This window comes from Anabrus simplex, chromosome 1 (assembly GCF_040414725.1).
Source record: "Anabrus simplex isolate iqAnaSimp1 chromosome 1, ASM4041472v1, whole genome shotgun sequence".
In the NCBI taxonomy this organism is placed as follows: domain Eukaryota; kingdom Metazoa; phylum Arthropoda; class Insecta; order Orthoptera; family Tettigoniidae; genus Anabrus; species Anabrus simplex.
Genome location: NC_090265.1, coordinates 1190546050 through 1190561001, shown reverse-complemented (window position 1 = coordinate 1190561001; position 14952 = coordinate 1190546050). Strand labels below are relative to the sequence as shown.

Below are 14952 nucleotides of genomic sequence, written 5' to 3'. Positions count from 1 at the left end.
GCCCTCAGGTGACAACCAGAGAAATATGAAAACTCTTGGATAAAATTGCAGCTATCAGAAGTACTTTTGAGGTACTTGTTGCGTACTCTCAAGAATAGTATAGTGAAGGGGAGTATATGATTATAGACGAAATGATAGTCATTCTGTGGCAAATGTTCATTCAGACAATTCATGCCCAAATAGCCTGCGAAGTATGGATTGAAGATATTTGCAATGGCTGATGAAAAAATGTACTACACTTCAACAATTGAGATTTATGTAGACAAACAAACAGGATGGGCAATACTTTGTAGAAACAAAGCATTGTGAAAAGATCTCCGGTATTCATGACTCTGATGGAATTGACAAAACATCAGTCGACTTTACAAAATCTTGTGTTAACACCTTCTACAACACAAAAAGAGAAGTAGATGTGGTAGATGAGATGAAATTGCCTTGTACTGTTTCCAGAGTATGCTACACATGGCCGCTCCATATCTCTTTTACTATGCTTGACAGGATCTAACACAACCTCTTCATTATGAGCAGATAGCATATGTAATGGGATGATCTCAAACAGGCCATGTCCTTCCCAGGAATGCAATAGTTTGCAGACATCTTTCCACACTCCAAAATGTCATGCCTATCAGTTGTCATCTATCCAGATAACGTTCTTGATACTGTTCATTATCACATTTCCCACTGTGCTCTTGCGATGTAAGCTGCTGCGAAGCTTGACATGCAGTGCACAGTTCCCAGCCTATATATTACCTGCTCCTGGTCTGTGTGTGCACCTCCTATTGAAAGATACGTGTTCTTCATATCTGTGCTCATTTTACAGGTTCATTCAGGGTACCCATAACAAATTAATAGTGGTACTCACAATTCCTGCTGTCTTCTAGTCCATAACCACACATCTCACATATTACCTCAGTTTAAGGAGAGGGACCAATGTATTTCAGAACCGTAGTAAAAGTGGTGGGATGCAAAAAAAAAACTATATCACAAGGGGCTAACAGACCACCTGGCATATTAAATGGATATAGATTGCATTAAAATATCTGCTGTAGTTAAATCTATATGATATTGGTTGGTTTTATACAATTTCTTTGAGGGGACCCAATTTTGTTTCGTGCAGGTGGACCTATATCATATTAGTTATGCCTCTGGTAAGAGAAACTGTATAGGGTTTCTGAGCTATATTTAGATGTATTAAATACCCTTCCAAGCTACAGAAATTTACCATTATTAATTACAGCTTCTTGAGGATGGGTATCTTAAGAAATAAAATACAAAGAGATGATTTCTACAACATACCTGTCCGACTCGTTGGCTGAACGGTCAGCGTACTGGCCTTCGGTTCAGAGGGTCCCGGGTTCGATTCCCGGCCGGGTCGGGGATTTTAACCTTAATTGGTTAATTCCAATGGCACGGGGGCTGGGTGTATGTGTTGTCTTCATCATCATTTCATCCTCATCACGATGCGCAGGTCGCCTACGGGAGTCAACTCGAAAGACCTGCACCTGGCGAGCCGAACATGTCTTCGGACACTCCCGGCACTAAAAGCCATACGCCATTTCATTTTTTACAACATACCTGACCAGAAGACGCTGAAAAAAGAAATAGGTCTAAAGAAAAGCAAATATTAAAACACGCAATGATACATTAACTTATATAGTTATGGTAGATTAATTTCTGATTAACTATATCAATTTTTTCATTCAGAGACTACAAAATGTACTGACCTGAGTCAAACTTATTATTGAGAGTGGCACAAGCTGCTCCACAGCAAATAGTACCGAGGAGTAGTGAAGAGTAGTGTGGGTGAATTCCACAACACACCACCACTCTGTCCCCACATCCTACTCCCAGGGACTGCAAGGTCGCAGCATAGCGGACAGCTCGCTCAGCAACTACTGCTGCAGTCACAGTCTCATTATATTGAGGATATGCCTGGAAGTTACAGAACTTTTAGCTTAAATAAAAGTTTAGTAATGTTGAAATTATTGATAGAAAATTACTGTATGACTATCACTGTGGAAAGGACAGTTCAAACACCACCAACATAAAACAGATTTCAAACTGTCTGAAAAAAATTAAATGAAAAGAAACTGAAGACAATACGACAAACATTACCGGTATATACACGTAAAAACTTGAAACATCATTGGACAACGCACAGACAAGAGCTGGGCTATTTACAGGCCTTAGAAAGATGTATAACACAGTACAGTAGATACAGCTTTTATTTTGAAGTTGTGCAAGTTAGACATGATGCTATTTGTACAACGACCTCACCACAAGCAGTGGCAGCAGCAGACTTATCTGCAGCCTCAGGTCAGTAGTTGAACTTGGTGGCACAATGTTAATATTAGTCATCTTATTGGCTTCGACAAAGGTTAACTAATTTTGCCATTGCTCTACAGTTAATACGTTAATTTAAGCCATGTAGTTTCTGTATGTTTTTTTTTTTTTTTTTTTTGCACAGAGCTGCTTGAAAAAGTGGATGTTTACAGTAGAACAACATGTGTTTGTAGTGGAGTGCTATGCAAAATATTTGTTTGTTAAGGAATGCCAGGTTCAATTTATTCACAGATTTCCTGGGGTCTGTCTTCAAAATAGAAGTACCGTATGTAGCATAGTGATGAAGTTCTGTACTACAGAACATATTCATAAAAAGAAATGAAAGAGATGAACTGAACAGAAGAAAAGCTCAATGAAATAGGAACTCTCTTGGAAAGAAGCCCCTCTAAATCTCTGTCACATCTCACTGTACAGGCTGGCATGTCACTTTCTTCAGCTTGGGAAAGCAACTAGACTGTTAAAAGCAGAACTGAACAAACTTGGAGCTGTCCAAAATTTAATAGAGCCTGAAAGTGGCATGAGGATTTGCTTTCATAGCTGGTTTTTACAGTCTGTTATGTACTCGTTTAAGATGTGCCAAATGGGTTTGAGGACTGAGGGCCATCACTTTGAGTGTTTTCTTTAATGCCAGGTGAGTTTTTGTCTGTTAGTTTCACTGGAAATAGCTTTTTTATGACTGTTACTTGATGCTGAACAGTACACAAATACAGTACATTATTTACCAGCCAGCAGAAGAGGGTCAATGTGGCAACTTGCTGCGACTTTGGTGGTGCTGTTGCACAGTTATAAAATAAAGACTCTGTACGTCTCCATAAACTAAGATAATCAATCATACTGTACTATGGACTTTGTCTCATACAGTTGCGGTATATGCCCTCCGTCAAGAGTGGAACTACTAAAAAGACTGAACGTACCCTACAGGTACTTCAAACATCTGCACTGGTGTTTTAATTGGGTCACCTAAGCCGATGTCTGTTAATGAATTGAATGCAAGAAAGGTTATGTATTTTTCTAATGTGTTGTAGGTTAGGCTATGTTTTCTGTAGTCCTTGATATGATGAGTAATTCAGGAAACTTCTTGTTGGATGTATTGCACCCATCTGATCAAGTCTGATTAAAATAAAACATTGGCTTCAATAAATATTAAATGGTTTCGCAGCCAGTACAGCAGATTTCAGTCCAAACTTGGCAGCCAAACTGTGGTATATGCCCTCCGTCAAGAGTGGAACTACTAAAAAGACTGAACGTACCCTACAAGTACTTCAAACATGTGCACTGGTGTTTTAATTGGGTCACCTAAGCTGATGTCTGTTAATGAATTGAATGCAAGAAATGCAAGAAAGCGTTTAAACTAGCCAAGTCTCCAAATGTCACGTTTGTTTTGATCATAAAAATGTTATCTTTGAAAAGACAGCATCCGACATCCGGTGCAGCTGCAGGTGAAAGCTATGACAAGGAAACAAATGTGGGAACATCTCCGTGGATGGCTAATGAAAGAGCCCTCCTTCAGGAGTGGAACTACTAAAGAGACTGAACGTACCCTACAGATACTTCAAACATGTGCACTGGTGTTTTAATTGGATCACCTAAGCTCATGTCTGTTAATGAATTGAATGCAAGATAGAGAAAGAAGATCAAAACAGGCATACCAAACACCTCTTATTCATCTTGGAATCATCCAGACCGAGGAACATCGAAAACCTTTGAGCCAAGGTTGCCATTTTTTCCAGTTTTAAAACTAGCGAGCAGGAATATTCAGCTGATCTCTGAAATGTGACTGAAATTAAAGAAGTATTTGTGTGGTCCTAACATTAGGTTAAAATATGATAATTTAAGTGCAAGTAGCAACTTTAAATCTGTAACGTGTAATTAATAACTAGAAAGTGCGCAGTAGCGATGCATGAGTTGGAGGCTAAAGCTGCACCTTGGTGCGAGATACCTGACATCAGCAACTGCACCAAGAAATGTATCACCACCCGAGCCATCAAAGTCATCTAAAAATAGATGATCGATTTCTGAATCAAGATATATCAATCAAAATGCAGTGATTTTGTGAGTTAGGCAAGGCGACACATGGGTTGGATGCTAACGCTGCACCTTGGTGTGAGATACCTGACATCAACAAATGCGCCAAGAAATGTATCGCCACCCCAGCCATCAAAGTCATCTAATAATAGATGATCGATTTCTGAATCAAGATATATCAATCAAAACGCAGTGATTTTGTGAATTAGGCAAGGCAAAAATGTGAAGCAATACGACTTTTGGTATGGAAAGTGAATGCTCTGAGTAGCTCAATCAGCAACGTATAGTAGTATCCTTCCGCCATAAGATGAGGGTAATATTGAGAGAGGGCTGCGTCCTGACAATTTAGTTGTGCTCCGAGTCGTCACTCTATTAAGATGTCAATTGTGATCGATCTCCACCAGTGAGTGAGTTGTCTTATACTTTGAAAATATTGTGGGGTTAGACACAGGACAATGTCCAGTAACTTTGACTTTGGTACGGCCCTGCCGATTTTAAACCAATGATCTTAAGGATCCAAGGGAAGATTTCTAGGAACGAAGTTGTTCTAAATAGGAGATTTTATGGGAGGAATTGACACTTCAAGTCTTATTTCAGTATTCAGCCATGTTATAATCTCGCCTCATAAACTTTACTCAGCAGACAGGACACATGCTCTGTATTAGCCAGCTTGTAGTAGGTGAAGACTTTTCATTTCATTCATTTGAGAAAGAACGAAGCAAGGAATATCATGCTAACAATTGTACAAACTGTTTCTAAGATTTCTCAGAGGAACCGAGGTAAGCCCGCAGGCAGAGGCATTCCCAGAAGCAAGGGGTTAACAACCAGACACCCAACATAAACACTACCAATCGACCTTGCAGTGGGAGCGTGCTAATTAGGCCAGGTAAGGAAATTGTAGTAAGTCAGCTGACAAAACAGTAGCTCACAAAGAACATGTTCAAGTTAACAACTTAGAATCAGAAGGTTATCAGAGTGTAGATTTAAGTATGTTAGGGAATGTAAATGTATTAGTGTCATGTATCATAGGATGTGTTTAGAATTAAGACTTCAAGACATGAGTAGCAAGTTTGTAATCATTTCAATGAAGGCCACTTGTGGATGCAGAAGATTATTGAAATGTCTTGCATCCAGGTCAAAATGTTCTAAATAAGCAGGGCGGAGGCAGGCGGATCAAGGATGGAATAGGATTGCAACCTACGAGTAAGTCATATGCAATCTAAGTTGTAGTTTACACTAAATGTACGTTATCATCACACGAGTTGTCGGTAGTAATGATTAATCAATCCTTTGTTTGTGTCATGGTTAGGAGTGCAGTCAATATCATCTTATAATGATCTTTCCCTATTTACGCACAATAATAATAACAATCATAACACAAATTTAGGAGTTAATGTATAGGCCAGCATTTAAATCTAAATAATGTGCTGTAAATATTTAAATTGGCATTGTTGTAGAGATGAATAATGTTTGCTTTAAAATTGATTGATAAATTTGATGTAGAGGGGTAAACCAAGTAAGTTGCATTATAGAAAAAAAAAATAATAATAATAGTTAATTATTGATAAATTAACCACATCAGTGTGTTCAAGGAGATTAACTAAACAATGTAGGTAGGCAACCATAGCTAAGTGTTGATTATAATAATATTGGGTCACCGGTAACAGTCAGGATAATGCTGCGACTGAATCTCTAGTAAAATTTTCATGAGATTATCGTTGAGGAAATCCAGGAAAATCAACTGGGATTTATTTTTTATGAAATGCAGGAAGTTATTTGATTTGCTCATAGGTGCGGTGTTGAGTGGCAGAGGGTTTGGTGTGAATGTGAAGGAGGTCCAGATAAGTTGATTTACACAGCATTCTTGTTAAGACTTCTTGATGGGAATAACAAGTTAAATGAGAGAAGAAATGTGAACTTCTATGCCAGAAGATAAGCTGATGGAAATAATTATGTTAAGTACCGGTAGCTAATGTAGGAGTTGTTTGACTGTGAATCTCAGTGTAATATAGTTTGTTTCTTTTTTCAGTGGGAGAGTTGTCCACAGTATCTCATTTAGTGTTAGGAAAGATGACAGCTTGCATAAAATTAGGTACCGATAAACAACTTCTTAGATTCGTTGATGATGCTCAAGCAACAACCATAACAGTAAAAATGTTGCTAGACAGAAAATTTATAAGGTAGAACAATAGGACCAAATCATGTTTCTTATGAATGTCAATCATAGTTGTTCAGTTGACCGATGTATAAAATTAAAATATGAGATGAATTGAAATCTCAGTGCACTGGGTTTATACAGTGATGACTGTATTTAAATGGTGATATGATGTTAAAGAAATCTGGTTTTCAATCAGTATGATAAATTGTCATAGGTATTCATATTGTCAGATGGTGCATTTATATTGGAAATTCAATTGTAATGATGTTTAATGTAATAAAAACCATAATGGGAGCAATGACTCCATCTCCTTGAATGTTCTGAGGTATAATAGTTATACACCCACATCATACTAGGTTATTTCCAATTAATTGGTGATTTACTGCTGTTATTAATACCAATGACACCAGACTCAATCAATCAATCAATCAATCAATCAATCAATCAATCAATCAGTCAGTATTGATTGATTGAGACACAAGGCAGTGAGGAGTAAACCAAGCTGTGCTTGCTGAAGACCACACCTCCAGACAAGATCCCTGCAACAGAGCAGCAACCAATGAACCAACCCCTTTGAGTCCAGCGAGGGAATCTGTTCCAGCTGGAGAGCAGGCGGACGCTGATGTGGCACCAATGACCCCAGATACACAGCAATCTAGCGATGATAAAGAGGAAACTGAACCCACCGAACTAGAGGAAAATTCAGACCCAGAAGGCATGATGGGTAAAGATGCTGAGCCAAGACATGATATGTATCTCAGAAAGTTAAAAAAATTGAAAAATTGCTTTAAGTTATAGGGGGGATAATTGATGCAAGTTAGATTATGTGTACAACTGAAAGCAAATTTTCATATATTTGGGTCTAAGCATGTGTACAATATTTAGTTCATGTACTATAGGTTAGGCTATATTTTCCATAGTCCTTGATGTGTTTAGTCATTCAGAAAACTTCTGGTTAAGTGCTTATTACTCAAGGGAAGTTAGGTTAAACTTACATCAAGGTTATCACTGTAAATAACCGTCTGTGATTCCAAAGTTGCTCAGAAAAAAACCCCAGTGTGTGTGTGTGTGTGTGTGATTGATTGATTGATTGATTGATTGATTGATTGATTGATTGATTGATTGATTGATTGATTGATTGATTGATTGATTGATTGATTGATTGATTGAGATTCTCATTAACTTTAAATTGTGAGGTACCTGTACATACTTCTAGTACAAAGAATTACAGTAATATTTTTCACTGTTTTTTATCACTTAAATATAATATTATGGAAAGATAGCTTTCTTCAGCAGATAAATTTGAAATATTGAAGACTTCCTGTTGACAAGAATATAACAAATATAAAACTTTTCAGAATACAAATTGGGAAGCTATGATGATTAGAAAAACTAAATACCGGTACATGATCAATTGTTCATTATAATTGAATTAATAATCTCCCAAGAAATCGGTATAAATAAATTTGTAACGACCGTGTGTCTGTACATTGACTATTTTGGCGAAATTTCCGTGCAGTTATCCGTTTCAGGTGTAGGTTTGGTGTCTGTTTGTCTGTTTGTTTGTCTATTTGTCTATAACTTGAAAACTACTCGATATATTTCTACCAAACTACATATTTAGAAACCACCTGTCCTTGGGTAGATTTCAGGGTTAATATTGTTTCTAAATCCCTGAACTGACTGGGGGTTAATACGAAACCGAAACCGTGATTTTGCACTCCCACAAAATATACACAACCAAACATAATGGAAATCTACCTGCCTTAATGGAAATCAATTTCTAAACCTTTTTTTCTAATGTGCATCATTTCGATACGAGGATTAATAAGGGAGATATCATTAACGGACCGCTTTTAAGTCCCACCGGACTTAACTCAAGAGCGGGTGCGTGTAAAGCGTATTGTATTGTATTGTATTGTATTGTATTTTATTTCGTCCAACTTATCATACAGTGATACAGGACACGTCAATAATCATATTTACAGTAACAAAGGATAAAACAGTAATATACATGCCATGATAAATAAAGAGAAATATACAATGTGGTAAAGAGGCACAGATTTAAAAAAAAAAAAAAAAGTGATACATAAGTTAATTTTCAAGAGCTAAGTATTCTTCAATAGAATAAAAACAATGGTTAGAAACAAATTTGAATAATTCTCTCTTAAATTTTGAACATGGTTTTATCTGCTTAATGCAGTCTGGTAATTTATTAAATAAATGTACTCCTGCATAACTCAAACTTGATTCATATACCTTAGTTTTGTGTGGTTCTATGTGCAGACTGTGTTTATTTCTAGTATTATACCTATGTACATCAGAATTTATGGTGTAGCTGTTTACATTCTCCTTCATATATACAAGTGTATGGAAGATATAAAGGCTAGGCAATGGTAAAATAAAATAAAGTTTAAAGTATTTCTTGCAGCTTGTCCTCCTGCCGATACCGGCCATTCCTCTAATTATTTTCTTTTGTAACTTAAAGATGACTTTGCTATATCGTGAATTCCCCCAGTAAATGATTCCATAGGTTAGTATGGGATGGACATATGCAAAATACATAATTTGGCAAGCCTTTAAATTAAAACTATTTTTCAAAGACATTATCATGAAATAAATTCTACTAAGCTTTTTCCCTATAAACTCTGTATGTTTATCCCAGGTTAATGATTCATCCATCCACAAGCCAAGAAACTTTGTTGATGATGAGTACTCAATTATGGTCTCTCCAAATGATATTGGACTAACTTCCATATTTAAATTAATCTTATGGTGAAATCTAATCACAGAAGTTTTCTGTTTACTTAAAATTAATTTATTATCCTCAAGCCAGCTCAGGATATTACTCACTATATTGCCTGCCTTCAATTCTAACCCTTCAGAACTTTCATCAGCTACAAAGACAGTAATATCATCTGCAAACAAAGTTAATTGCACTCCTTGAATATCATCAACAATTTGGACGATATCATTAATAAATACTAAAAATAATAATGGTCCTAAAACTGACCCCTGTGGAACACCATGATCTATGTTTCTGGCACAGGAATACACATTCTTAATTACATTTTTGCTCAAATCAGTACCGGTATATGATATTTCAACAATCTGCCTTCTATCCCCTAAAAATGATTTGAACCAGTCATAGGCCATTCCCCGAACTCCATACATGTATAACTTTTCTAAAAGCAAGCTGTGGTCAATTATATCAAAAGCTTTTGTTAAGTCCAAGAAAATACCTAAACATGCACCCTTCCCATCTAGTGTGTCATATATCCGTTCAATAAAGTTAATGAATGCTGTGGTAGTTGATCTATTTTTACGAAAGCCATTCTGGCAACCAGCTAATATATTATGCTTCTCTAAGAATGATAACAGTCTATCGTACATAATTCTTTCCAGTATTTTGGAGAATACAGAGGGGAGGCAGACAGGCCTATAGTTACCAGCATCTTCTTCACTACCCTTTTTATGTATCGGAACAACTTTGGTTACCTTGAATTTGTCTGGAAATTTACCAGTGGTTAGTGACAAATTTATCAAGTAACAGAGAGGCTTGATTATGTATTGGTAACAGCATTGAATAAGGTAGTTTGAATAACCATCTAAACCAGAAGACTTCTTTTTACCCATCTGTTTTATTATCTTATCTATCTCTTGCTCAGTCACAGGAGTAAGAAACATGGATGATACATTCCTGTGAACTGTATTCAAGTTTGTTCTTGTCACTGATGTTTGAAAATTTTCCGTTAACCTCAAAACTGCTTCTATAAAATAGTTACTAAATATTTCTGCAACTTCTTCTGGATCACTGATTTCTTTCCCTGCATTTGTAAGAGTAATATTATTTTTTAATGGAACTAGAGTACCTTTCTCCCTTTTTATAATGTTATAATTTCTTATAACTTGAAAACTACTGGAGATATTTCAACTAAGCTTCATATTTAGCATCCATCTGTCCAAAGGTAAGTTTTAGGTCCATAGGTACCATGTCAAATTCCTGGAATGGACTGGGGGTTCATAGGGAAACGAAACAGTGATACACAAGACCAGCCTGACTGGAAATCGACCAACCTTGATGCAAATCAATTTCTAAAACTTTTTTCTCATGTGCATTTTTTTGATAGGAGGATTAATAGGGGAGATATCATTAACGGGCAGTTTTTCAGTACAAGTCCAACCGGCTTTAACTCAAAAGCGGGTGCGTGTAAAGCGTATTTCTTATAACTTGAAAACTACTGGAGATATTTCAACCAAACTTCATATTTAGCATCCATCTGTTCAAAGGTCCATACCATGTCAAATTCCCGGAATGGACTGGGGGTTTATAGGGAAGCGAAACAGTGATACACAAGACCAACCTTGACGGAAATCCATTTCTAAAACTCTTTTTTTCCTCATGTGCATTTTTTCGACGGGAGGATTAATAAAGGAGATATCATGAACAGTCAGTTTTGCAGGTTAAGTCCAGAGGACATAGCCCAAAAGGTGTTATACGTGGAGCAGATTCCTTATCTATAAAAATAAAATCGTAACGACCGTGTGTCTGTACGTTGACTATTTTGGCGAAATTTTCGTACAGCTACCCGTTTACTGGGTACCGGTAATAATAACCATCTGCATACTTTTTAGCTTTAGTTTCCGGGAAAGTTCTAATTTTTACCCCCCATCGCCCAAAATGAAGATTGCGGCACAATTTGCCAGACGAGCTAGAGAATTGAAATTTGACCAAATTATACGTTTTAGCCTATAACCGACTGAAAACTTCCAAGATCTTGAAATTTTTCACTTTTATCCCCGAAGAATATCGAAATATGGAGGCAATTTTAATGACGGTGCAGACCTTCATTTCGAGGTATTTCGTGGCTAAACGCTAAGTCCTATCACAAAATGGATGGCGCACTCTCAGTTCACGGTTTAAAGGTAGCAACATGGCGGATAGATGTGTGAAGTGCTCCGAGAAATTTAAAGATAATAATATGAAGGTAAAGTGTAAAAAGTGCCTTAAGTGGTTTCACATGAAGGAAGAATGCATGAGGTCAACCAAACACGAAATAGATCGCCTCCTTAGTCTTCCAAAAAAGGATAGGCTATGGATATGTTTGACCTGCAACTCGGCGTCACTCGAACCTGAGCTTGACGTTCCACCTGACTCAAATTTACAAGATTCCATTTCCACAAAATTCAACGTAATATTAAGAAAACTTGGTGAACTAGAGTCAGTGTATAAAGAACTGAAGACTTCTGTTCAGTTTGTCAGTGACAAATTTGACGATTTTAGTGTTGAGGTGGGCAAAATGCAATCAGAACTCATAGTGCTGAACAACACAGTACTGTCCGCACACTTTATCTTGATGCATTTGTGTACGGGGTGAGGAGTAAGGAGCGAGCTGTCCCGGTATCGATAGTGCTGCCTGGTGCTGCCAACTGAATGAAAATGAAATCTGAATTGAATCGAGAATATGATCTATCGATGTGAAATTTCTAAACCGTTATCATCTTAAGCCAACAACTATGTCACATACACATTATATAACATTATAAAACATATCTCTCGATGCGAATCTTGTTCCTAGCATGAATTCTATACTTTGACTTTGATGTGTAAACAACAACAGTACTAGTACGTAAAGTTTACGCCAGATGTCGCACAATGATGCTTAAGCGATTCATAGTTTGTGTTGCAAAGGTTGCCAGTATGAATCTCGAAGATCGCCGAGGTCGACCGATTCAGCACTAGGATGTAAATGCACCAAGATAAAGTGTGCGGACAGTACAAGACTTAAACTCGAATAACCGCACCCTTTCCGGAGAAGTGACACAGCTGAAACTCGACGTTGAAGAACTAAAACAATATTCAAGAGCTAATAATATGAAAATATCCGGGATTCCGTACCACTCAGAAGAAAACTTAACCGAAATTGTCCAGAAAATTGGAGAAATCCTTGATGTACCAATACATCCGGACAGCATCGACACTGTTCAGGGTTTCTTCTTTCAACAAAACCAGTGTGAAGCCCGTAATAGTCAGATTTGTCCAACGCTGGAAAAAGGATGCTCTTTTGCAATCAGCAAGACGCCAGAAGATCCTAACCTCTTCTCTCCTAGGCTTTGGTGGTCCAAAAGTGAATATATACTTGAACGAACACCTTACGCCCTACAATGAATCTCTCTTCAAGAAGGCTCGTGATGCTAGGACAAAGGGAATTGAACGTGCATTTGTGAGACAAGGGAGAATTCTGGCAAAAATCTCTGCCACCTCCCTCGAAGTATTTACAATAAAATGTGAAGACGATATTGAAAAATTGATTAGGCTCGCAGCATCTAGGCCTAAATGAGCTGTCAGTCTTCACAGATTCCTTCTTATGTTTTATATTTATGTATATTTGTTTCTCTTCCTCTTCTTTTAAACTACACTAATGACAGAAAGACAATGGAACTCATACTTTCAATATAGCGATTTGGTTACCTCACTTGGAACAATTGCTCCAACCTTGAGAATAATGTATCTCAATTCACGTAGCATACGAAATGGTAAGTTAGAGATGATTGCTGATCGCATAGAGTTAATTCAGAATATCGATTTTATAGTTGTTGTCGAAACATGGTTGTCTGTAAACGGTGATGAGTCTAACTTTTACAATATCCCAGGTTATGAAGCATTTCATTCCCTTAGAATTCCTTCTGAAAAATCACTTAAGGGTGGGGGAGTATCAATTTACGCTAAAAACAAATTGTGGCAATGTAATATCATCTATAATGTCCAAAAGCATCATAATATTCTGGTTCTGGAGATTTCTAAGTCAGGGTGTAGTTATATTATTATAGCTGTTTACAATCCATTCACTTCAAACTGGACACAGGTATGTGATGACAGAAATAATACTCAACAAAATAAAACATAGAAATATAATTGTTGTTGGTGACTTTAACATAAATTTACTCTCAAATGCAGTATTAACTAATGAATATAAATCGTTCATGCAGAGCTATGGCCTTAAAAACTGTAACACAATATACCCTACCAGACTGAGTTCGAACAATTCATTAATCGACCACTTTTTATGCAGCATACAACTTAATAACTGGTCTGTAGATAACATAATTGATGATATGAGTGACCATAATCTCTTGCTCTTTAGTTTAGATATTTCAAAAACATCTAATTATAGGCCTACTCCCAGTGAGCCAAAACGACACTCATATAAACATATAGATTATGAAAGGGCTAGATCATATTTTGAGCAACACCAATTCCAGTGGGTAGATAGTGGGGGCATAAATGCTTCATATGCTGCTTTAACCAGATACATTCAAAGTGGTCTTGACTATGCATCGACAGTTAGAAAATTTCATCATCAAAATGCAAACACCATTCTGAATGCATGGTGCACACCAGAACTTGCATCACTCTGCAGGCATAAAGCACTTCTCTACAGTAAATTGAGAAAACACCCACACAACAGTATAATTAAAGAAGAATATAAAAGTTACTGCAATAGAGTTACAACCCTGAAAAGGACTCTCAAGAAGTCGTACTATGATAATCAATTTAAAAACAATCTACACAACACTAAACACACCTGGCAACTCATAAACGAAGTTCTTGGTAAACCTTCAAAGTCAACAATCAATATTACACGTATCAAGCTAGGGAATGAATGTTTTGAAGACAAAAGTGACATTTGTAATGCCCTGAATAATAATTTTATCTCAGTCCCTGCCACACTATCTTCAAATATTGTTCCACATCCTGAACATACTGCTACAATCAATAATCATCCTAATTCCCTTTTCCTAGAACCATGTTCTCCAGAAGAAGTGTCTACAATAATCAATTCTCTCAAACATGCTCGCTCAGTTGCTAGTGATGGTATTTCCAGTAAACTTCTCAAAATCTGTAATCGAGCACTCTCTGGTCCAATATCTGAATTTATCAACTGCTCTTTGGCAAAAGGCATTGTCCCTGATTCATTAAAGATCTCTAGAGTGGTTCCTATACACAAACAGAATGATAGATCCGACCCTGGAAACTACCGACCCATCTCAATACCACCTGAATTATCTAAAATCTTAGAAACTGTTGTCAAAGTTAGGCTTATTAGTTACCTCGAAAAATGCAATTATTTTTCCAGATTTCAATATGGCTTCAGAGAAAAGGCTGGGGTGAATCCTGCCTTAATGGACATTATAACTGAGCTTCAAAATTATATTGATAAAGGTTACAAGACTGCTGGGCTGTTTATTGATTTAAAAAAGGCTTTTGATACTGTTAGCCATGAACTTATGATATACAAACTGGAAAAGGCAGGTGTGAGAGGTCCCTCGCTGCTCTGGTTTAAGGATTTCTTATCAAATCGACAACAATATGTTCAGATTGGCATGAATAAAAGTGAGCTACAAAAGATCTGCTTTGGTGTACC

The 14952-nt window shown here is 36.9% G+C and overlaps 1 protein-coding gene across 1 annotated transcript in view; it reads right to left on the bottom strand.

Annotated features, from left to right (window-relative positions):
- The window catches only part of LOC136877362 (luciferin 4-monooxygenase), a 96653-nt gene that overhangs the window by 66954 nt on the left and 14747 nt on the right, over positions 1–14952 (bottom strand). Inside the window, exon 2 of the mRNA XM_067151339.2 lies at positions 1725–1932. Within this exon, the coding sequence (XP_067007440.2) occupies positions 1725–1932 (208 nt within the window). The remainder of the gene's footprint in view (positions 1–1724; positions 1933–14952) is intronic.